Source organism: Protomyctophum bolini (genome assembly GCF_963924005.1).
Source record: "Protomyctophum bolini genome assembly, chromosome: 18".
Lineage (NCBI taxonomy): Eukaryota > Metazoa > Chordata > Actinopteri > Myctophiformes > Myctophidae > Protomyctophum > Protomyctophum bolini.
The window spans coordinates 6,338,843-6,364,082 of record NC_137879.1 but is presented as its reverse complement, the minus strand read 5'-3'; the positions used below and the strand labels follow the sequence as shown (position 1 = coordinate 6,364,082).

The window sequence follows — 25,240 nt, the reverse complement described above, 5'->3', positions numbered from 1 at the left end:
AGAAGAGAACAAATCCAAGAAGGAAAGAAAGAAAGAAAGAAAGAAAAAAGAAAGAAAGACAGAAGCAAGGACTGGGGACGGGATACATGCGGGTCAATGAAGGGAGGCCGACAAGAAAACATACAAAGGGAGGGATGTCAGACAGAGGTAGAGATGGAGAGATGTCAGACAGAGGTATAGAGAGATGGAGATGGATGAGGGGAACAAAGGCAGAAGCCCTGGGTTATATTTAGTTTGCGCGGGTCGGGGAGTGTCTGTCAAAAACCGCTGATCTAAAAAGCTCACAACGTGCCGTGCAGCTAAACGCCCCGTGGCCCATTGTGAGCCATGTTTAGATGGGAGTATTCGTGGTGCGTGACAGACTAGTGTCCGGGCCTGAGGGCTAGGAAAGAGAGAGTACTGAGAGCAGTGGCTGGCTGCTCAGAGAACATGAACAGAAAACTAGGACAGATGATAATGATGAAGGACGGTATAGGACAGAGTAGACAACGATGAACGATTGGGGTTGAAGAAGAGGTTAGATGGATGTGCTAAATGCGGGGAGCCTGGGCGGGGGGGTGAGGGGGTGGTCAGGAGGAAGGTCAGGGCGGAGGTTGTGGTGGGGTGTCCTGTCTGGTGTGGGTTGGGGGTAATCCGGCCTAATCCGCTGCGTGTTAACCTATCTGAGCAGCGAGAGCCATGCTGGATTATCCCCCCCCTAACAATGGCCTCCCGGCTCATCTGCTAAATTACTCCACTCAGAATCATATGCTGCCACACACACTATGCTAAGGGACATGCACACACACACACACACACACACACACACACACACACACACAGTCACTAACACACAGGAGGACAGCAGGCACCCCACACACACACACACACACACACCCACAGTTCGAGGCCATCAGCATATTGTATTTCATCCGCGGACCTCTTACCTAGAATCAACGTGAGAGAGAACCTTGTGTGAAACGTACAAGACCCCCCATTCCATTTAATTTCATAAGCAACACAATACTGACTGTAAACGTCTCACCTCCGCCACCCCCAGCACCTCACATATACATCGCTGCGTCTGCCCAAGGTTGTAGCCGTCACTCTCAGTAAAGAATCCTTTGCTCTGAAAAGACAAGAGTGGGTGGAAGCATGGGAGACGAAGACTCGAAGGAAAAAAAGGGAAAGACGAGAGACAGATGTGGAAGTGAGAGAGAGAGAGAGATGAAGAGACATGCAGCGAAGACGGGCACAACAAGCTCTTAGCTTCCTATAGGCTCTGACCTCTGTGGTTGTATAGGAGCTGACCTGTGACTGACATCCAACTACAGATACAAGAACATCTTTGTCCAGAAACCCCGAGGGTTGTGCTGATATAACAACAACACACATTCTACCGACACCGTTGACGGTAAATACTTTCTCTGCATGTATACCTTCTCACACAAAAGTTCCTACAGTGTCAGAGGACATCCTTTATTGAAAGGATGATATTGTCGTCATGATGGAGAAAGGTCTGCCACTGCCAGCGTGCTCGGTTGGTCCTCTGCGTTGGTACTACTGTATGCGTGGCGCGCATCAAGTGCTGGTGTTTACTGTATACCGACAGAGGCTGGTTGGTTGTTGTCACAGACGAGAGGTGAAAGTGTGCGTTTGAAGACAGACAAGTCGTTTGCACACACACACACACACACACACACAGGGAATACCGTTATAAAATCTTCAACTTCAAAAACAACATGTTCAACTTCAGCTTGTAGACAGCATATTCACTGTGAAGAGATTTGGTGTAAAAAGAAAAATCACACTTGTTTGAAGCGAGGGTCTTACGTTGTAATTTACTACCTAAACAAACATTACATAGACTTGGCTTGTAAAAAAAATAATTACATCATATAACTACCCTAAACAAACATTCAAGTCTAACGGATTTAAGTTTAAATCTGTTGCCAATACATTTGTAACGTGTGTGCGTGCGAGTTTGGGAACTGGGACAGGAGAGTGAAAATATGAAGAGGAGAGAGACAGACAGACAGACAGACCGACCGAATAAGAAGAATCGACTGGGGGATTTCTTCTTTAACTTCTTCAGTCCACCTGCATCTGGTTTTGCTGAGTTAAACGGTGACGGCAAACACATTTTGTATGTGAGGACGACACCAACAATTAGGGGGTGATGATGATGATGTGTGTGTGTGTGGTGGTGGTGGTGGTGGTGGGGGGCGTATTTGGATCATCAAATTAATTGAGACTTTTACCCCCCGCAGACATTTGGAGCAATATATATATATTCCTGGGTTCGCTCTGCACCCACATCACGCTCTGCAATCCCATAATCCCACTCTCAGATTGAGAACACCTTTAAGATACCATGTTATTGTGATAAGAGATTATGATCAAATTATGATAAGAGTGGCAGATTAGACCGGGTGCGGGGAGGGGGGGGATGACCTTCGGCCCATAATTACATTCAAGCCCACATGCAGGGGCGGGCGGATGCAGAGGTGTAATTACAGAAAGAAAAAGGGGGTGGCAAAAAAAATTAATGACCATAGCCCCATTTCTAAAATAGCTAAAAAACTGTGGATCTACAAGCTCTCAAAGCATTGCCAAGCGTCACGCTGGGAGCTTGTAGATCAACTATTTTCAGTTATTTTTGGGGGCGAAAAGAGAAAATGTTTGAAAATGTTCGCCTAGATAATGACGTTCCCAAAATCGGGATGCTGCCACGTTTGAAAGCGGTAAAAACATGAATAATGGTTGCATACAATAAAAGGATTATCTAAATTATAACACGTGTCACATCACATGTACTGTAGATACGATGAAATCAGGTGAATCTCCTAAAACAACTTATAGGGGACAAATTATACATTGAAATAACTGAATTTAAGGTTAAATGTGAACACAAGGGGGTGGCAATTGCCATATATCCCATGACGACGCCCCTGGGGTGGATGGGCAAGCCTGGAGTCTATATCAGGGTTGGGCAACTTTGACGATGGAGAGGGCCATTATATTTCCATACTCACTCCAGAGGGGGCCATTATATTTCCATACTCACTCCAGAGGGGGCCATTATATTTCCATACTCACTCCAGAGGGGGCCATTATATTTCCATACTCACTCCAGAGGGGGCCATTATATTTCCATACTCACTCCAGAGGGGGCCATTATATTTCCATACTCACTCCAGAGGGGCCACATTGCATGCATGTCGTAGCAAAAATAGCCAATCTACAAGTTCAAAACGCTTCGCATCGAGACGCGTTTTGAACTTGTAGATCGAAAGTAATTTTAACTATAAATACAAATATATTGGTCATAAAAAAAGATTTGTAATACTACTCAGCAAGCTACTAATTTAGACTAAGTATATCTGGAATTGTAACGGCTGATATCAATAACATATCAGTATTCCGAAATTAACCCATTCTGACTGGGAACCCATTTTGGTGTTTAGCATCATGTTATGCTTTAGCTATTGAAAAATAGCAGATCTACAAGCTCATAGCGCGCCACCGAGTGGCGCGCTATGAGCTTGTAGGTCTGCTATTTTTGAAAATAATCGAAGAACGACTGACATTTCTCAGATCTCAGGTCAGAATGGGTTAATCAGACCAGTGTGTGTCCAGTGGAAACCTCGTATGAATCTGATCTCAGGTCAGAATGGGTTAATCTGAGAGCCACGTTAAGTGAAGGTGGGGGCCGCATGTGGCCCATGTACTGTATGCACTATATAGTCACGTTTTAGAATGACTTGTGGGCAGTGTTAATTTAGTAGACTATAAGACTAAACAATTTCAGATGACTAAATAGTACTACAAACTAAATGTGTGTGTTCAAAAGAGTATAAGACTTAAAACAGAATTAGCTGTAAAAATTAATGAACACTGGTTGCACGAGACATATACCCTGGATAAATGTTTGGGGGGGCTTATGAATCATGTGTTTAAATGGGGCAACATAATTTTTCGACCGCAGTCGAGATAATGGATTTCACTATGCCACGCCAGACCCTATAGCGATGACATCAGGGAACGACAGTTTTCTACTACCTCTGGTCTGCTTTGAGGCAGGACTCCAGAGAAGAAGGGAAGATAATAACCTCATTGTCAGCTCTGTAAGCAGTGGCCGGCAAACTGTGTTCCTCTGGATCGGACTAGTGAAGAAACACGGGGAAGGTTGCTGGGGCCACAGTGAACTGTACAGTGTAGAGAGGGGGGAGATCATTAACGCCCATGGATGGACAGGTTGTCCACTGCTTGCACGGTAACCATAAAAATAAATAGCAGATATACATGTATACCAAATACGTTTGTACTTTTACTCAAGCTCATTTTGAATTCCCGGACTATTACTTGTAGCAGAGTGTTAGAGAGGCAGGGGCTGAAATCCCGTAAGAGGGCACTTTGACGAAAACTGTGAAAATAGCAGATCTACAAGCTCTCAACGTGTCGCAGTGCGACGCGTTGAGAGCTTGTAGATCCGCTATTTTCGAGGCTCAACCCTTGCACTCTTTAGCTACTGGAGATGTGGTGTACGAACGACATGGAATTCTGAAAAAACAAATGAGTTAAACGCTGACCTGTAACAGTATTTCTAAATTGCAGTATTGACAGTCTTACTGTACCGACATCCATCCATCCATGCATCGACGACGGCAGAAGGAAGTGAAAGACGCTGGGGACCACTGGTCCTTGGCAGGTATTTTATTTTCATATATAGACGCTTTCTGTAATCAAATGTGAGTGCAATCAAACAACAGCAAATACAAACATTACCAATGCAGTCTGAGACCAGGGAAACACGAAGTCAAAACAGAGGTGGGGGGTTCTGCGGCAGAGAGGGAAATAAGGGGGGTGTGGGGGGACCAGGTGAGCAGGTGAGAGAGGCACAGGTCCATATACCACTATACCAGCACAGGGTGTGTGTGTGTGTGTGTGTGTGTGTTCAACCTGGCGTCAACCCTTCGTCCCCATTTGGCCAAAACTTTTCCACACGATCAGCTGTACTAGTTTCGCTGCTTTTCGAAAAAGGGCTGAGGTGGTTTAAGAGGGGGGGGGGTGGGATTCATTCTCTCACACTTTTAACTGTGGTAAGCAGCCAATAATAATAATGATAAAAAAAGAAAGACCCCCCCTTTTAACGAGACATCAAGTCACATACTGTACCAGGTCCCATCGGGATGGTGAGAGAGGAACACAAAAAAATAAATCTCGTGATGAATCAGGCCCCCACAATCAGGCTCCTGCCCCCTCTACCCCCCCCCCCCCCCAACCCCCCCAACACACACACACACACCCCCTGGGTTTGTCCTCTGTTCATCACAACATCATCGCCATCGTCTGTCCGTCCGTCCGCAAGCCGGAAAAAACAATAAAAGAAAGAAAGAAAGAAAAGGCAAAAAGATTTGAATCAGATTATTATTTCTCTTTTTGTCATTAAAAAAAAAAAAAAAAGACCATCAGGAGCCAATCAGAGTCCCAGAAGAGAGAGAGAGAGTCTGGTGGTGGGGGGGGGTCTGTTAAGTCTCAACCAATCGGCTGTTAGAATTCAGTCCGTGTGGCGCTGAAGTGAGAAGAGACAGGCTTTCTGAGGGCGTTCTAGAGGGTCCCCCAAAGTGGAGCCTCACGGGCCTGTAACTCAGAGAGTGTATACAACAAACGGAACCAAATGGACCCGGCCGGCTTCTGTAGGTACACTCTACGAGTTAAAGGGTCCCACAGGGAGGAGGGGGGGGGGGGCTGGGGGGCAGAGGGGGGGGTGCGCTGAGAGAAACCGTGCCGTCTAAACATGTAGAACCCAAAAGTCCTTGCGGTCCACCCCCCCCCCCCCCCCCCTAGAGTGTGGCAAATCACAACCGTGCACAACAGGCGCCAGGGGTTTTGGTGTCTGGAACTCTGTGTGTGTGTGTGTGTGTGTGTGTGTGTGTGTGTGTGTGTGTGTGTGTGTTGTATGTAATGTGGGTGGGATGGGGGGGTTATTTGGGTGGGGGGTGGGGGGTTGTCAGGCAGGCGTCAAAGGGAAATCAGAGAGCGCAAAAAAAAGTCCACGAGCATAAAGAATAAGACAACGAGTCTCTGTTGTCCAAAACCTTCTGTCCGGTCTTCTGTCGGCTTCTGTCTCTTCCGTCACTCGCTCAAGCACGCACACACGCGCACGTACACACGCGCACGTACACACACACACGTACACACACAGACGCTTACACACACTCATACAACGCACGCAGTTATAGGTCCTCATGTCCTTGTGTGAGAGAGAGTCAGGTGATTTCGGCGTCATCAACAACATCCAAATAAAAACAAAAAAAAACTATGAAAATAATAATGAAAGAAAAAACAGCTCATTCTCCATTGGTAAAAATCAATCATCTCTACCGTTATAGCAACGACTATAAGCTGCAAGTTCGTTTCAAAATCTCGACGTATTATTCCCCCACCCCCCTACCTCCCCCGCCCCCCCCCCCACCCTTAAAAAAAAAAGACAGTTCCTCCACGTTTTAAAGCCGCGCGTGTATGTAGGTGTACTCGTCGTCGTAAGTCATCAACATTATCATCCCGCCGTCGCACACACACGCCTCACGCACGCTCACAAACACACACACACACACACACACACACACACACACACACACACACACACACACACACACACACACACACACACACAAAGCATGTCCCCTCTCTCGATCTCTCTCTCTCTCTCTCTATCAGTGGTGGTGTTGGTGGGAGGAGGAGGAGGAGGAGGCATGGCCCAAAAAAAATGGAGACGCTCCTCCCATCTTGCGTGGCTGCACCAATCACGGGAGGAGACGAGGGGTTGGGGGGGTGTGGGGGGTTTTTGAGGGACCGGGGGTCGTTGCCGTGGGCTACCAGGGGTCCTCCAGGTCGCCAGCGTTCTGAGGAGGGGGAGGGGGAGAGAAGGGGAGGGAGGCGTACAAAGTGAAAGAGGAAGAGAGAGAGAGAGATTTGTTGTTAGGGTTGCTAATCGTTATGACATTAGAGAGACATTATATGAGAGAGAGAGAGAGAGAGAGAGAGAGAGAGAGAGAGAGAGAGAGAGAGAGGACCCCAAACAAGGCAAAGGGAGAGGTGGGACAGTAAGATGGGGAGAGAGAGAGAGAGAAAGGGGACCCAAAATGAAGACGAAGGTGATAGCGCTTTTCCAAACATAGTTATATAAAGTGCTTTAAGACATGTTAAAAACGGCAAACATCAGTAAAAAATAAATAAAAAAAGAACAAAGAAATAACATCCAATCCAAAACAGCATTTATAGTCAGCCGACAAAACAAGTTAACCGATCAGGGGTGCGGACGGACACAAGCACATATCCTTTAGGGAAAAACACTTTAGAAGACATACAGCTTGTGTTTTCAGAAGGGATTTTTAAAAGAGGACACCGAGGACACTGAGCACACCAAGGACACCGAGGACACCGAGGACACTGAGCACACCGAGGACACTGAGCACACCAAGGACACCGAGGACACCGAGGACACTGAGCACACCGAGCACACCGAGGACACCATAGATCCCAGGGGGAATCCCTGGAATTAAAAAAAAGGTGGAGAATCACTGCATCATCAGCAGAAAACAACCAGAACAGCAGCAGCGACAGCAGCAGCAATGATGACTCACCTTGTGCAGAATGACATGCGACAGACCAACAGGCAGAGAGAAACACAGCCACGGGGGGAGAGAGAGAGAGACAGACCGACAGGCAGAGAGAAACACAGACCAACAGGCAGAGAGAAACACAGCCACAGGGGAGAGAGAGAGAGAGAGAAACCTCCTCCACTTCAGTTGACAATTCATGCAAAAAAAAAGCCAACAGCGTGCATGTGTCTAGCACAGCGACTGGACCCTTAAGAGTTACAGACCTGTTAAGGGTTCATTTGGAACCCTCTCAAGGAACCCAGAGGGTTCTAATCTGGACCCAGTTTATGAGCCAAATTAAGGCAGCCCGTTTAGGAAGGTCTCCACCAACCACGATTTAGACCCCCTTCGCACAACGTAACCAAACCGATTTTGACAGTCGAGCGACCGTGACAGTCGCCGGGCTGGGGAAAAAACGCAAAAGAATTTAGGCCGACAGCGCGGCCTGGGGGGGGGGGGGGGGGGGGGGGCGACGTTTACAGTTATAGACCTTCCCCACACCGATGGTTAAACAAGTCTAGACTGATGCTATGAACTCCAGATGCTGCCGTGTTATCCGCGGCTCAATGGGACAGTCCTGTCCCTCTAAGTACAGACACACACACACACACACACACACACACACACACAGGAAACGAGGGACATGAGCACTCAAAGTAAGGACACCACAGGAATGCACTGAGAGTCAACACATGGGAGAGACGGCACCACACAGGCCATGGATCACAAAAGAAAAAGATGACCATATGGTAATCTGTGTTTGATTAGGGATGTGATCTTTATTGGAACACGACTCTCATTGATTTAAAAAATAAATAAAACGCTTTCAAAGTGGCCTCCCTATTTGGGGAATGTCATTATTATGGGTGGAAATTGTAGAATTGTCTCAAATTTAAATTAAAAAAAATTAAAACTAAATGCACATCTTGTTGGGACTATTGCTTGTTGGGACTATTGCAATGAGTGAGGCTGTGTACTGTGCATGCGGCCTGCAACTTTGTCCACCAGATGGTGCTGAAAACAACAAAAACAAACTTGAGCTGAAACAACTATGCACACATCTAGACATGGGATGTATTGGAAATTGTTTTGGGAAAACCTCAGGAAAACAATTTACAATACATGCCACGTCTATGATGGATTGAAAACATACTTATAACTCATTTTAATCTGCTTATACCACTATATAACTATAATCGTTTAAAGCAACAAATGACCACTAATAGTGACGAATGACAATGCATTTTAACAGTGACACAGCATAAGGGTGATTATGAAGCATTATAACTATGTGAATTAACATGGGATGCATAGAAAGTGCCATAAAGTTGTATAATGTACCATGATATCATTATGATTATTAGTTCCTGTTATGCAGCGTTTACATGCATCTCACAATGCATTTTATACTTGACCTACTTATAGAATGCTTTATGCATTATAATGCCTACTATAAAACTCTCAACAACTTGTCATGGGCAGCTTGGTTACAACCCAAACAGACTTCCTCTTCCAAATAAGAGCCCACTTGTAACGATTAGTCAACACTAGTTTTTATTTCCAAATCTACTTTTACAGGATGTGGACAGACATTTTGTAGCACGTGACCCGAGAGCTAGTGAACGTTGGTACGCAAGAGCGCTTCATTTCGCTTGATCTGCCGCGCAACAATTATGACCACCTGCGTGCGCACCAGTTATGTGCCATCCAGTATGTAATGTATAGACATGTATATCGGAAGGTCGCTAGTTCGTATCCCCGGACCGGCACGTTAAAATTACCACCGCTGAAATGCCCTTGGACAAGGCATTGAACCATGAAATGTTCTATGAGCAGGGCCGGGCTGTAAACAAGTTCTTGAGCTTAGTCCAGTTACCCTGGGTAAACATAGTACCTTTCCTTTCCTTTCAAGTGTTACCCTTGCCATTTCTACTAGTTTGGGGTCCCAGGGCAGGCAAACTTCTAATTCCATTTCAGTTGAGTCAGGAGGACACAGGGAAAAAGACAACTGAGGACACCAACAAATACGCAGATGATGATATTTGACCCGAAATTATTTTTATTTTGTTCATTCATTAGCTCACATTTTAATGTGTGGGACTGACATGGCCCAATCATGTGCATACAAACAGAACTTGCACACGCACACACACGCGCACACACACACACACACACACACACACACACACACACACACACACAGCATTTAGCATGACATCCCCTAGAACAGTACACGCCATAGATAGATGATGCAAACAGCTGCAGGCCATGCTTTGCCCGATGTACAGGGCAGCCAACAGAACTACCTCTACACACACAGACACACAAAATCTTTATTTTCAATTTCACCAGTTGGTTCCAATCACAAGCGGTCTGGGGTTGGGGAATATGAAACTAGGTACAGGGGAGATGGCAAGGATTTCACCTGGACGTGTATACATTCTGTCTCGTGGACATGAACTTGACCTGTACCTTTATGGACCACTCGGGGCTCTCCTTCAACGCTTTGTTGTTGAGGATGCAAAGGGACCAGACAACCAACTCAACCACGCATGTCGCATGCATGCATTTTGCACAGGAAACATTCAAGCCGTTCCGTTGTATGCGTTTCTTTCCCACACAGATTACATTCTGTTAATGGTCTCCCCCCTCCCCCCCCCCGAAAAAAAAAACATAAATTTCAAGGCGTTTGCGCTGAACTCACTACATATTTAGTGGACCCCCGCCGCGGCGTCCTGGAATCTGACTGCAGGACGTAAATGTGTCTTTCTTTGGCTTGCTGTTAAGGCTCCTATGCACAGTATAAGGACAATGTTGGGAGTGTATGAGGAAGTTATTGAACCACTTGAACCGTCTAGTCTGAAGAGTACCCGACCTGAGTTACAACTGTACTTGGGACTGTATTATTCCATCTACACACCGGTGTTTCGGGCGGGCGCGTCGGGGCAAAAATAGCCGATTTACAAGCTCAAAACAAACCAACGGTGCGTTAGATCCGCTGGGTTCAATTGGTTTTAAGTCGGTGGTTGTGTGCGAGTGAACCACTGATTTAGGGTACATTCGCCGCAAATAACCCAAAGACATTTTGGTGTAGAATGGAGAGAAAGAGTGCGGCGAGTACAGTACAGAGCCATCTCCGGTTCAGGTTTTACTGAGAACAGAAGGAGGCGAGTGGTCGAACGACAGGCCACTTTAACTGCAACTTAAAAGTGAATATCCTAGCATCCTATCCCCCTGACACTCCCTCTCTGTATAGGAACTGCACTGACAGACTCTGACTCCACTGTGTGTCCTCAATAATAAGGTTGGATTATACAGCATGAGATTGTTGAGCATATCGACAAGCCGGCGTTAGTCAGCCAGGAGGAGCCTCTTCACGACACATACACACACACACGCGCACACACACACACACACACACACACACACAGTTAAGTTGCTGTAGGTTTGGAGGCCATGCAGGGCACTGGGATGTTAAACGGCTACAGTTTGCTCTTCTCTCTGTGCTGGGAGGGGGGGGGGATGGAGACAGGATGGCAAATCAACACCAGCAAAGACAATAACTGTTATAGCCTGTGCGCTTTTTTTACTGTTTCAGTCTACCAGGTTGTTAACAAAGCATAGTTTTGGGGACTGGAGTTGGGGGGGGATTTGGGGCCTGGTCAGGGTGGAGAAAATGGCTGGGATAATCCGGCAGGTTGATGAAAATGTTAGTCTTTTTTCCCTATTACAGTCTGGAGGGGAAGGAGTGTGTGGGAGGAAGGAGGGGAGGGGGATGAGGATGCAGTACTTTAACAGATAGAAGCGCCGCTCAACGTATTGTTAACAGAAACGGAATGGTTGCCGTCGTCGTAGCTGTCACCAGACCCATACGGAGGGAGATGATAAACAAGCCAGCAGCAAAACCTCTATGTGTTCTAGTTCTGCGTGGTGAGCAAGCTGACAAGCTGCTCAGAGCAAAAAAAAAGGACAAGGGGGTCACAGTGTGTCCGACTGCAGCAGCAGGGCTGAGGTCAGGAGGGGCTTTATAACGAGGGTCAGGGGTCGGAGGCAGAGGGGTCGGGCTGGTGGTCAAGGAGCTCCGGGGTGGCGGTGGTGGTGGTGGGGGGCGTGTCGTCATGGCTGGGCTTGGGCTCCGGCTCTGCAGTGGCGGAGGAGGGGAGGGGTGTTGTGGGCGAGGAGGGGGGAGAGGAGGAGGGAGGAGGAGGAGGGGAGGCGGCGGCGTTGGCGGGGGGCTGCGGCGGCTCCCGGTCCTCGGAGCAGCAGACGGCGCTCCGGCAGCTGTGGTCCGCGGCGTCGGCGAACGGCGTCCCCTCCTCCTCCTCCTCCACATCGCGGTCTTCGTCGTTGGCGGCGGCGCTCCCCTCCGGCCGCCGGGCCATGTTGGCCAGCGCGTAGGCCAACGGGGACCTGGCGTCCTGTCCGTAGGCCAACGGGGACCGGGCGTCCTGGCCTGCTTGGCCAACGTGGATCTGGCGCAGGGCCTCCAGAAGCACCGCTCTCGTTGAGCCTTTCTCCTTACTCTGCGCTCCGCCAGTTCTTTCCCCCACACCCTGGGGTCGAACATGCCAGGGTCAGACTCTGCAGGCACTGGTCACGGTCACACCCGCATCGCTAACAGCTAAGAATGGGGTGATTTACACTCAGTTGCGCGCCCTGGGTGTCGAAACGCTCCGAAAATAGCCGATCTATAAGCCCACGATCGTTTCATTCTGCTCTGGGAACCCCCACGGTGAGCTTGTGGATCTGACATTTTCAGCTCGCGACAAAAGCACGCAACATAGTATAAATCAACCACAACGCTCACTTTCTCACACCGCTAACAAAAGCAGACATCAACCTATTCTATTGAAGAGTGCAAGCGTACACACACACACACACACACACACACAGTCACAGTGATCACATTTATCTAGCCTCATACAACGTGGTGCGACAGTGTTCTCACATCCCCGTACACGGCCCACATCCCCGTACGTACACAGCCCACATCCCCGTATACGTACACAGCCCACAGTAGAGTACAGCACACAGTCTACCTCCAACCCAGTGAGCCAGAACCCCCAGTGACCTGCACTTTACATTTTAACAGACAAAGTGGTGTCAACAGCAGTCAGCAGCCCCACAGTCCAGTGAAAACACCAAGTCCATGGTCTTCTCTCTCACACACACACACACACACACACACACACACGCAATACCTTTTTGATAGTTCGCTGTCATTTTAATATACATACGGTAGATGATGCTGCATTATTGGTCGTGTAAAACTATTTTATTTATGCATTTTTTTATGTTCTCTTCTATCCTATTTTTATTTTCATATTCATACATATTTGTTGTTGTCCGTGTTTTTTCTTGGTGAACATTTTGTTACTTAATAATAATTGAATGTATGTTTATTTGTATACAGTTCAAGTGCGGATCATAAAAAAAAAAAAAAAAAAAAAAAACAATTTGGAAGACATTTGTAGTTTTCAAAAAAATTGACAATGGCATCTGACTGTACATGTAACATGATGTAGGCCAACAGTACATCAGTGCCTTAAAAAGAGTAGTTTTTTCAGTCAGACACTGCCTGAACTACTCTCCAACAAAACATTTGAGGGTATAGTATTTTGTTCATTATTTCTGAGGAGCGCGAGCACCTCCTATATTCAGCTATTAGTGTAGATTTTCGTCCTACACAAACATTAAAATTCCCATTGACAATGAATGGAGAATTTTACGTCAGTGTCTGAGCAAAATGCACTTATAAAAGGTCATCCTCTACAACGATTATGAATCGATCACAAATGTCAAAAATGACATTGACAGTGACACATCTCTTTGTCGTTTGTTTTTATTATCAAATAACGATCATTAAAATGCAGTTTTGTTTATTAGTCATACAGTGCGGTGGGGGGGGGTATTGGAATTGAGAGATGCATCAGTGATCGATTTATCATCGAATCGGGGCCTTCGGAATCTGAATCGTTTCGTCAGGCTTTCCGTTTTTCCGAGGAGATTTCAGCTCCTATGAGACACAGAGCAAGCAGACCCATTATGTGAAGACAGGTGGAAACCGGAAGAAGATATATTGCAGTTCTAGTTCTGTAGATATTATTCCTAATACAATGGATGATTGGCGCCAGCAGGTTAACCCATTCTGGGCAGGAACCCCATTTGGTGTTTCAAGCATTACGTGATACTTTAGCTATTTTTGAAAAATCGTGAAAATGTAGTGCAAATCTTATGAATATATATATACTTTCAGAGCAAACGTTTTAAGTCAAATCTTTGCTTCTGGGGGGTCTCTGGAACATCACATTTTCAGATGGGGGTCGGTCGCCAATTACAGATAATTTTTTAGGGTACTTGACATAAAAATGCTTGAGAACCACTGACGTTCTCAGGTCAAAATGGGTTAAGAACAGCTTAACTCTGCTAAATTCTGATTGTGGAGATTTAGAGTAAGACTAGACAAAGCCAGCCCCATTTGCAGATAACCAGATAATTCAGAGGCCCTTAGGGCACATTTTTACAATATCATTTGGAATTTTGGACCAACAGCCACGCAGAGTCTGGCTTGTCCAAAAACATAATTCTCCTACCCCAGATAGTCGGAATATTACATCTGATCTCCAAGTCTCCAAGGGATATCATGGAAACTACCAAATAAATCCGATGGGCAATAATAGGCTAAGTTAACTGCTAGAACTTCTATTCCATAACTGACGATGCGACGGAGGCCGTCTGTTGAGGGTTCTGACTGAGGTTCTGTTGAGGGTTCTGACTGAGGTTTGCAAACCAAATAAGTCAGCAATGTGAAATTCTTAAACTGCTGTCCATTTGCCTATCCTTGATCTTTGCCCACACTTAGATCCAAGCGTATGTATTCACACACGCACACCTACCGACACACAGACAGACACACACACCGACCGACGCACAGACACACACACCGACCGACACACAGACACAGACACACAAAAAGGAGTGTTCCCCCCCCCCCCCCCCACGTGATATGGAGTGAAGAGTTGAGAAAGAAAGAATAGTGAAAAACTCACCCCTTCCTCTTCTCTGTGAGGGTTCAGCTTGTTGTACACGGCCTCTATCACGCTTCGTCTGTGAACACACGAACCACACACACACACACACACACACCTGGTCACTTTTTGGACACATATTTGTCCTACATATTCTTCCACTATACTTCTTAAATCATTGAAAAAGAGGAACTATAACCAGGTGCTCAACGGAGATAGCAAAACGTGATAATGATAAAAAAAGGTGCTCACACTACGGATCAAAAACGGGATCAAGACATAGATAAAAAGAGAAGGATCCGGGCACTTTGTTAAAAAAGAATGAGGAACATGTTTCGATCAACAAGGTCTTCATCAGGGCAAGAATTAATCATTGGTTTTAAATTCATGGCATTTCTTATATTCGTTCGTTTTATAATGTATACATTTATTTTACATTAAAAAAAACGGGGGGAAAAAAACCTTTGAAATATATATATATATTTTTTTTTAATCCAAGAAAAGAAAACTGGATTTTTACTCGAGTAAACCCCCCAATGGAACACGTGGAATAGAGTACTGGCCTGGGGGTGCATACTTAGTTTAGACTAGTCATTGGTTAGACATGGGTTAAGGTTAAGTTTAGGTGTGCTGCCCCCGTGGGAGGTTAGGTTTAGGGTGAGGGTTTGAGATAGGTTGTAGTTGTAGGACTAATGACTGGTCTAACCAATGACTAGTCTAAACCAAAAACGGTCTAAACTAAGTACTGCATACTGTATATCAGACACTGAAATAATGGAATAGGTGGATCAATGTTTTTTATCTTATCGTGTGTGTGTCTGTGTGTGTGTGTGTGTGTGTGTGTGTGTGTTTAGTGGGAACATGTAAGTTTCCATGCTGTGTTCCTTACTTGCTGGCCAGGCCTCCACCGGGCGGGAGGTTGGGGATGTTCTCAGTGGCAATGCTCCTCACGACAGTCACCAGGTCAGGGACTCCGTCCTCCCCACCGCTCTGAAGCAGCTCTGCACGCACGCACACGCACGCACACACACGCACGCACACGCACATGCACGCACGCCCAAACGTTAAGTCTATTGGAGATCAACGAAGTCAAGTTCATATTCAGCCTCAGCTGATCTAGAGATGTACCCGATAGAAAAATAAATCCCTTCCCCAGATACCGATTTCTGAAGGCCCATAACGTTTGATACAGAGTATCCATCTGATACCAGCGTTATGTAGGACAGTGGTTCTCAAAAAGGTTTCCGAATGGCCCCTTACGGGTCTGTCATTCTGTGGACGTACACATGGAACCAAATTGGAAATTTGTAATAAAATAAAAACACACCCCACCATCACTTAATGCGTCCCTCAGGTTAATATAACAGAATTCTAGTTAGCTGAATTATTGATTTCAGAAGTTATTGATTTCAGCTAATTACTAGTATTAGAATGTTAGACATTTTTTTTATGTCCAATGTATTTGTATTTGGTTCATAAAGTTAACATATAACTAAATGCATTTGAAAGTAAATAAAAAGGTTACTTTTCAGGATTCCAATTCAAAAATAGCAACAAAAAAAAAGTATTCAGGATTTCAATTCAAATATAGCAAAAATAGCTGATCAATAAGCCCCAAACGCGTTGCACTGCGACGTGTTTTGAGCTTGTAGATCGGCTTTTTTTGCTACAACAGTAAGATGGGTGTGTCCTTACCTTCAACCCGAGTCTCTATGAACTTATCCAGCTCCTCTTCTTTCCTCACGGCCTCCTCGGAGACCTTGGGAGCTCCGGGTAAACACACCAGCACCACGCTCATGTTGTCCCTGCTCCCCTGGAGGATGGGACCGGAGAGAGAACAACACATAAACACACCAGCACCACGCTCATGTTGTCCCTGCTCCCCTGGAGGATGGGACTGGAGAGGAGAGAGAACAACACATTAACACACCAGCACCACGCTCATGTTGTCCCTGCTCCCCTGGAGGATGGGACCGGAGAGAGAACAACAACAACATAAACACACCAGCACCACGCTCATGTTGTCCCTGCTCCCCTGGAGGATGGGACCGGAGAGAGAACAACACATTAACACACCAGCACCACGCTCATGTTGTCCCTGCTCCCCTGGAGGATGGGACCGGAGAGGAGAGAGAACAACACATAAACACACCAGCACCACGCTCATGTTGTCCCTGCTCCCCTAGAGGATGGGACCGGAGAGGAGAGAGAACAACACATAAACACACCAGCACCACGCTCATGTTGTCCCTGCTCCCCTGGAGGATGGGACCGGAGAGAGAACAACAACAACATAAACACACCAGCACCACGCTCATGTTGTCCCTGCTCCCCTGGAGGATGGGACCGGAGAGGAGAGAGAACAACACATAAACACACCAGCACCACGCTCATGTTGTCCCTGCTCCCCTGGAGGATGGGACCGGAGAGAGAACAACAACAACATAAACACACCAGCACCACGCTCATGTTGTCCCTGCTCCCCTGGAGGATGGGACCGGAGAGGAGAGAGAACAACACATAAACACACCAGCACCACGCTCATGTTGTCCCTGCTCCCCTGGAGGATGGGACCGGAGAGAGAACAACAACAACAACATAAACACACCAGCACCACGCTCATGTTGTCCCTGCTCCCCTGGAGGATGGGACCGGAGAGGAGAGAGAACAACACATAAACACACCAGCACCACGCTCATGTTGTCCCTGCTCCCCTGGAGGATGGGACCGAGAGAGAAGAACAACACATAAACACACCAGCACCACGCTCATGTTGTCCCTGCTCCCCTGGAGGATGGGACCGGAGAGAGAACAACAACAACAACATAAACACACCAGCACCACGCTCATGTTGTCCCTGCTCCCCTGGAGGATGGGACCGGAGAGGAGAGAGAACAACACATAAACACACCAGCACCACGCTCATGTTGTCCCTGCTCCCCTGGAGGATGGGACCGAGAGAGAAGAACAACACATTAACACACCAGCACCACGCTCATGTTGTCCCTGCTCCCCTGGAGGATGGGACCGAGAGAGAAGAACAACACATAAACACACCAGCACCACGCTCATGTTGTCCCTGCTCCCCTGGAGGATGGGACCGGAGAGGAGAGAGAACAACACATAAACACACCAGCACCACGCTCATGTTGTCCCTGCTCCCCTGGAGGATGGGACCGGAGAGGAGAGAGAACAACACATAAACACACCAGCACCACGCTCATGTTGTCCCTGCTCCCCTGGAGGATGGGACCGGAGAGGAGAGAGAACAACACATAAACACACCAGCACCACGCTCATGTTGTCCCTGCTCCCCTGGAGGATGGGACCGGAGAGAGGAACAACACATAAACACCGACAGGACCACAATGTAGGGGAAGGGACGATAATCTTTAGTTAACCGTGAGAAGAAAGAATATTAATCACAATAATGGTATGGCGGAGATTTCAATTTATCGTGAAATTGCCGTCTTGTCAATTCACCCTGCTACAAATGTAGCACGCAGACCGCCACAACTGTAGAAAACGGTGTTACATGTATCGTCTAGCCTGCCAGAAACATAGCTACGTTATCCAGGGGTTTATATTATTTAATCCATGTTTTGATCCGATCGTATCGTTAGCCACCGTTCGTTAGCACAACAGTACAAGTGAGACAGTGGCCGCGGCCATTTTGAAGATGCGCGCGCAGTCACTTGCATTCAATGGTCCGTGTTCAAAATGCCTGCATCTCCAAATCAGCGCAATGAATGTCGTTTCTGGTGAAAACAAGGTTTTTCAACGGCCGACAGCAGGAGGCGCTGTGATGCTCGTGGTCGGGTTGTTTCTGCACCGAGCGAGAGAACAACAACCGGTCAAGACACCACACACTGTGTCTTGACCGGTTACGGATATTTGGCTCTTCAAAATAAGTGTTACGTGCGATAAAACCTTGGCAATGTGTGATTTAATGCTGGCAGCAAGACGGTTTTAATACCACTTGAATCCCTCTATACTTGATGAAAACAGACTTGTAAAGAGCAGTCTTATTTCACTCTTCACACAAATCGATGCACAAAAATAGCAGATCTACATTGCACAATGCTTTGCGTCGCGACATGTTGTGTGACCTTGTAGATCAGCTATTATTGCTCAACGTTCCACCCCCAAGATTCAAATGTGGCATGGCGTTTTAAGAATAAAACAAGGTTGTTAAAATCGCAATCATATTTGACACAATAATCTCAGCTAAATAATAATCATACATGTATATATCGTATAGATAATACACGTTTCTGGAACTCTCCTGGAGGAACGGAACACCATTCTAACGGAACATATTCCCTCATCTCCCGTTTGTGATGATGGTAACACATTGGTCCAAAACCTCCTATTGGTGTTCAACTGGGTTTGAGATCTACAGGTCCATCCCAACCAATTAGAATAATCTGAAAAAGTTTCATTATTTGCCATAATGTAATAAAAATAAATAAACTTTCATATATTTTAGATTCATTACACAACGACTGAAATAATTCACGCCTTTTATCGTTTTAATATTGATGATTGATGGCGTACAGCTCATGAAAATCAAAAAATCCTATCTCAGTGAATTAGAATATTTTACGAGACCACTAAAACATTAAACGAGAAATGTCGACCATCTGAAAAGTATATTAATGTGTGCAGTTACTACTTGGTCTGGGCTACTTTTGAACACATTATTTCATCAATGGGGCGTGGCATGGAGGTGATCAGCCTGTGGCACTGTTGAGGTGTTATGGAAGCCCCGGTTTGCTTTGATAACGGCCATAAATTAATTCGTATTGTTCAGTCTCATGTCTCACGCCTTCCTCTTGACAATACAACCTAGATTCTCTGTGGGGTTCAGGTCAGGCCTGTTGGCTGGTCAGTTAAGCACAGTAATACCATGGTCAGTACACCAGTTACTAGTAGTTTTATCACAGTAATACCATGGTCAGTACACACCAGTTACTAGTAGTTTTATCACAGTAATACCATGGTCAGTACACCAGTTACTAGTAGTTTTGGCACTGTGGGCCGGTGTCAAATCGAGCTGGAAAGGAAAATTAGCATCTCCATGAAGCTTGTCAACATACTGAAAAGCACACAGTGCTGTAAAATATCATGATAGATGGTTGTGTTGAGACTCTGGACATGACAAAACACAGTGATGATTTAGGCCATGCTATCTGCTGGTGTTGATCCACTGACTGACTCATGACTGAAAAATGTACAATGGTTTCAACACAGCCATCTTTTTAGAGTACATTGTGTTTAACGTAGGGTTATTCTGAAAACTGTCATGATTTAGAAGAAGGCATTTGTAGAATCGTCCTCAGGTCTAAATGGTTAAGTAAATATACTTAGTTACTTTCCACCACTGGCCACTGGACCCCTTTGCAGCAGGAGTCAATAATTCAGGCCTGTACAATAATCTCTTGGTGTACGGTGGTCCATGCAATCGGCCAAGCATGGAGATTATGAGACCCATGTCACTTTCCCCCCACTTGCATCTCTCTATAGCAGTGTTGTTTTTGGCAGCACATTTCTATTTTAGTCATAGTTTAGTCATTCTAGTCACCTGGAATGTTTTAGTGTTAAGTCTAGTCACAACACTCCCGCTCACACAACGCCATCGGCTATTTTCAGCATGCAAGTGTAAAATGACTTATACTGGATCTCTTGTCCACTATAGTCCCTTCCTAACATTTTAGTCTAGTTTCTATCCGTTGACGAAATTGTCACTACATTTAGCATAGTTTTAGTCATAATAGCGTAGTTTTCATTTCGTTTCAATTTAGTTTGTTAGTTTTAGACGACAAAAACAACAACTGCTCTTATAGACCAGTGTCTATGGATTTTTGCACCGCAGAACTTTCATAACGTGCCCAGCCCGTAATATCCATCTCCGTGGAGTGACGTCGATGGAGCATTCTTGCTGACGACGGTCTAATCACATCCTGCATTGACATTCTCAGTCACCTGAGTAGAGTTGCTCTTCTGTTTTTCCTTAAGACATCTATTCTGCACTAATGCACTACAGCCATTAAATGTGCACTTTCGACCGCAATTTCCGACCACCCCATTTACTGATGTCTTTTCCCAAAAATCTAAAAGCCATTTGAGCAGTCTGAGACCCAATAATGAACCCTTCTTTCAAGAACACTTCGGACATTTTTCCCTTGATCCCAAATCAAGATAGGCATACTGTACTACAATTTCTCTTTTTGGCTTTTTTTTTGTTTGTTTGGCTGTATCCCTGGGTCCCTGGGTCCAAGCACGAAAATAGCGTTTGTTCACCAACAAGTGTCACTGTTGCACAGCCTAACACACTGACACACACAGGCCTGGGAGGAAGGCTTTCATGTGTCACTCGTCTGGCATATAGCTCAAAACATCTTTAGATTCTCCATTTTAAATTAATTGATTAACAACAAGAAACAGACAACTTACTTACATCACAATATGATATCCCAGGCTATTTACAATATTGAAATCCAGAAGCCAATCAATACATACACATATATATATATATATATGCTTCAAACAACGTGTCCGTGTCCCTTACCTTGTGCAGGCACGTGTCCACCACGGCGTTGCAGACCTTCTCCAGGTCGTCGCACACCTGTAGCCGCGAGCGCACGAACTCGCACAGCTCCTCGTTGGACATCACGTCCCAGATGCCGTCGCACGCCAGCACCACGAACTCGTCGCCCTCGTGGGCGCGCTCCATCACGCCCACCTCGGGCTCCGGGCTCACCAGCTGCTCCGTGGGGCCCTTGCCGTCCACGCACTTGTAGTCGTAGTCCCCCAGGGCGCGGGACACGGCCAGGGAGCCGTTGACCCGCTGGATCATCACCGAGCCGCCGGCGTTCTGGATGCGCTCCTTCTCCCGCGGGTTGCAGGGCTTGTGGTCCTGCGTGGAGAAGCCCACGCGGCCCTCGCGGCAGAGCACGGCGCGCGAGTCGCCGCAGTTGATGAAGTAGAGGTGGGCGGGGCTGAGGAGCACGCCCACCGCCGTGGAGCCGCTGCGGTCCAGGCCCTGCCGCAGGTCCGAGAAGCTGCGCATGTACTCGTCGATCTTCAGGAAGCCCGCGCGGATGCCGTCCTTCACGCCCTCCGGCCCGCCGGGCCCCGAGGCGAAGTCGCCGGCCGCCGTGCCCGGCGTGCCCAGGATGTGGTCCAGCAGGTGGCCCGAGCAGTAGTTGGCCACGCGGGAGCCGGCGTGGCCGTCGTACACGGCGAAGAAGGACCAGTCCGTGAGGCCGTGGGGCAGGCCCACCACCGCCGTGTGGGCGTCCTCCATCTCCACCCGCCAGCCCTGCATGGAGCTCAGGCCGTAGCGGAGGCCGTTGCCCTCGCCGTGGGCGCTGTGCTTCTCCGTCTTCGGCTTGTCCAGGAATGCACCCATAATGTCACCGTCTTAACACAGCTGGAGGGGGAGGACAGAGGGAGGTCAGAGACACGGGGAGAGAGACAGAGAGACAGAGACACAGAGAGAGAGAGAGACACAGAGAGAGAGAGAGAGAGAGAGAGAGAGAGAGAGAGAGAGAGACAGAGAGAGAGAGAGACAGAGAGAGAGAGGGCAAAGTGGTTCTGTCAACAATGATGACACAGACATCATGACCCCATCCCATTCAACCACACCACAGAACTAACCCCGAGTATATTTAATGAACAGAGTGGAGGAAATACAATTAATGAACAGAGTGGAGGAAATAAAATTAAGCAGACCAACTCTATGAAATGCCCCAGAGACATCTCTACAACACTTAAAGCCCATTTAACACTGAACGCTAGTTACCATAGGAGGGCGGTATAGGTGCCAGTGCCAGAGAAATGCACGACAAGAGCAGATGAGAAGAGCTGTTGTTGTTGACGTTTGAACCGGAAGTAACAACTTTGCCATTCCGCGCCAGGGTCACAGACTGTGTTTCCGACGCTCAGATTATTTATATTGTTTAGCGGCAGCTCAAAGTTTTATTAAAACCCATTTAGACCCAAGAACTATTCTACAAATGTCTTTTAATTCAAGAGTTTTCTGAAAAATGTTTCTATGTCAGTCGTTCTCAAATATTTTCATGTAAAGGACCCCCAAAAATATATGTAATTGGCTGCCGACACCCATCTGACAATATGTTGTCCCCCAGAAGCAAAGATGGGGGTTAAAAACATTCGCTCTGAAAGTGTATAGATAGATAGATACAAAGATTTGCAGCTCGTAGCGCGGCACTCGGTGCAGCGGTATGAGCTTGTAGATCTGCTATTTTACAAAAGCTAAAGTATAACATACACCAAAAGCGGTTCCCGCCTGAGAATGGGTTAAGCCCTGAACACCGTGCTTCATCTCATTATGAGCCTTAAAGTCACTAAAGGCCACGTGCATGTGGATCTGGTATTTCGGGTGTTCCTACCACGGACGGATGCCAGCGATTAAGCATCCAAGGAGTTAACACCCCCATCGCACAGGACGAAGTTCTTTGTCCTTTCTCGTCTTGGGCGTCAGGCGTTACTAATAGTATTAGTGACGCCTGACGCCCAAGACGAAGTTTATTGATATTGAAAACCGATCGCATCGCGCCACAGCCTAGGAGCGCAACAGTGAGACGTCATCGAAAATCGTCGTTTGTTTTAATTAAAGAAATTCTCTGCAATTTAATGTGAAATGTAATATGAACATGTCTCTCACTTCCAAGTCGTACGGTTAAGTGTGTGTGAACTATCCCTTTAAGTCTCCCCCCCAAAAGTTGGGGTGAAGTATGCCTAAGAGAGGGATATACTTCATTTAGTTAGCCACTCAATGCTTTATTCAGTACTACAGATCATGATGAATGCATTGCCTGATGGGGTCTAAGTTATTATCAACCCATCGCAGCCGTTGGGCTGGTGGATTCTAAACAAAGAGGTCAGGTGTCTGTCTAGTGTCTGATGTCTGCTTCAAGTTAAATTGCCGTGTTTATGGCATCATTTACAACTTGGCGCTGTTTTTTTATCAGTGGGCTCGCCTTGAGTGAGTGCTACCATAAATTCATTTCAGGCACCTTTTCTCTTCTGCCATGTCTCTGTTTGGATAATCTCCTCTCCTGGGCACACTCGCTTTCGGGAACGTTTTGGAAAACGTTTGTCTGTTGTTATGCCGGACCGTTTGTAAATCGATATGCTTGGGAGCTTTCCCTACGTTCACAGACTTCAGTTCCCACTGATGAGTCTCAGCGACCACAAACACTACCATCATGTTGTCACCGTTCTCAAACCAACGCACAGGAAGTGTATCCTCCCCCCGATTAGGATAGAATATCAATTTTCTTAGGATGTCAATTTTGTAAGAATTGTGATTCTTCTGTAAATATTCTGATGCTTACTTTAGTACTACGGTAGATTTCCAACCCTGCCCTGCAATCAGCTCAGCAGCAACTGTAAAAACCACCCCACACACACACCCACACACACACACACACACACACACACCCACACACACACACACACACACACACAGGCTATATAACCTTCTGAACTGCATCCAGTGACATTCAACATCTGAGCAGCACGGCTGAATTGAACCGACAATCAAACAGTCTATTGTTTGTGTGTGCACTTGGAAAGCCCTGGCTAGCATCACGGTGGTGAGAGGGACGTCCTCAATAAGAACTAATAAAGCCCTAGCATCACGGTGGTGAGAGGGACGACCTCGATAAGAATGTCCACACGGCTCCAAAGGCCGACACCACCATTGTCAGTGAGGTCATGCACCACAACAAGCAAGCATGTGTACACGCACGCACGCACACGCACAGAGAGCAGGCATGTGCCCAAAAAAGGACGGTAGGTGTAGAGTAGTAACTCCAGCTGGGTTTAGTGTGTGTGTGTGTGTGTGTGCGCTCTGTGCTGTATCACAGGCTATGAGCTCCCCTATGTCTGAGAGAAAGGCACTATTAATACTCGGAGCAGGTTTGGATTTCATGCCCGGGGCGGGGCGGCCAGTCAGTCACCCCATTCTTACCTCCAATGTTTTCCCTCTTCAATCCATGAGCTAATAGCGTATACCCTCTGATCAACCCTCTGATCTGATCAGGCTCTAAAAACAACAGTTGCGAGCCAGATTACGTCATATGCCAGCCAAGTCTATCATGGCATGTTTTATGTTTGTTTTAGAGCACTTGTTATGACGTTAAATCGTTTGCCCGGCCAAGTCTATGGACTTTTAATGTTTTGTTTAGGGCAGTGAAAGGACAACGTAAGATGTCACGTGGCTGATGTTTAAATAATTTAGTTTTCATACGAAAAAGACGAAACGCTAAATTGAAACGGCACCGGTGAATTCATAGAAGAAAAGGAGTCTTGGCTGCAACCTCGTCATGTAGCAGCCAAGTCTATGGACCAGTGTTGTTTTCGTCGACTAAAACTAAGACGGAAAATGTCCGTCGACTACCTTTTTTCACCGTCGAAAACTAAATGGAAAGACTAAATATATTGACAATTTCGTCAAATAAAAACTAGACTAAAATGTCAGGAAGGGAGTCAAGGGACTAGTGGACAAGAGATCCAGTATATTAAAGTAGACTA

General features: G+C 46.6%; 1 protein-coding gene across 8 annotated transcripts in view; it reads right to left on the bottom strand.

Moving 5' to 3' along the window:
* Positions 1-6,475: 6,475 nt before the first annotated feature.
* The window catches only part of ppm1bb (protein phosphatase, Mg2+/Mn2+ dependent, 1Bb), a 31,479-nt gene continuing 12,714 nt past the window's right edge, over positions 6,476-25,240 (bottom strand). Inside the window, exons 2-7 of one of the 8 annotated variants that reach the window (XR_013965777.1) lie at positions 21,246-22,109; positions 16,370-16,487; positions 15,564-15,675; positions 14,696-14,753; positions 6,612-6,887; positions 6,476-6,566 (exon numbers count right to left, since the gene is read on the bottom strand). Coding sequence is in view for 6 of the 8 variants with exons in the window: in XM_080789203.1 (XP_080645329.1) it covers positions 11,684-12,199; positions 14,696-14,753; positions 15,564-15,675; positions 16,370-16,487; positions 21,246-22,088 (1,647 nt within the window). In the remaining 2 variants the exon portion in view is untranslated. Of the gene's footprint in view, positions 6,888-9,662; positions 12,200-13,576; positions 13,663-14,695; positions 14,754-15,563; positions 15,676-16,369; positions 16,488-21,245; positions 22,110-25,240 lie in introns of those variants that run through there. The other 7 variants (XR_013965778.1, XM_080789204.1, XM_080789206.1 and 4 more) reach the window with 7 other exon arrangements.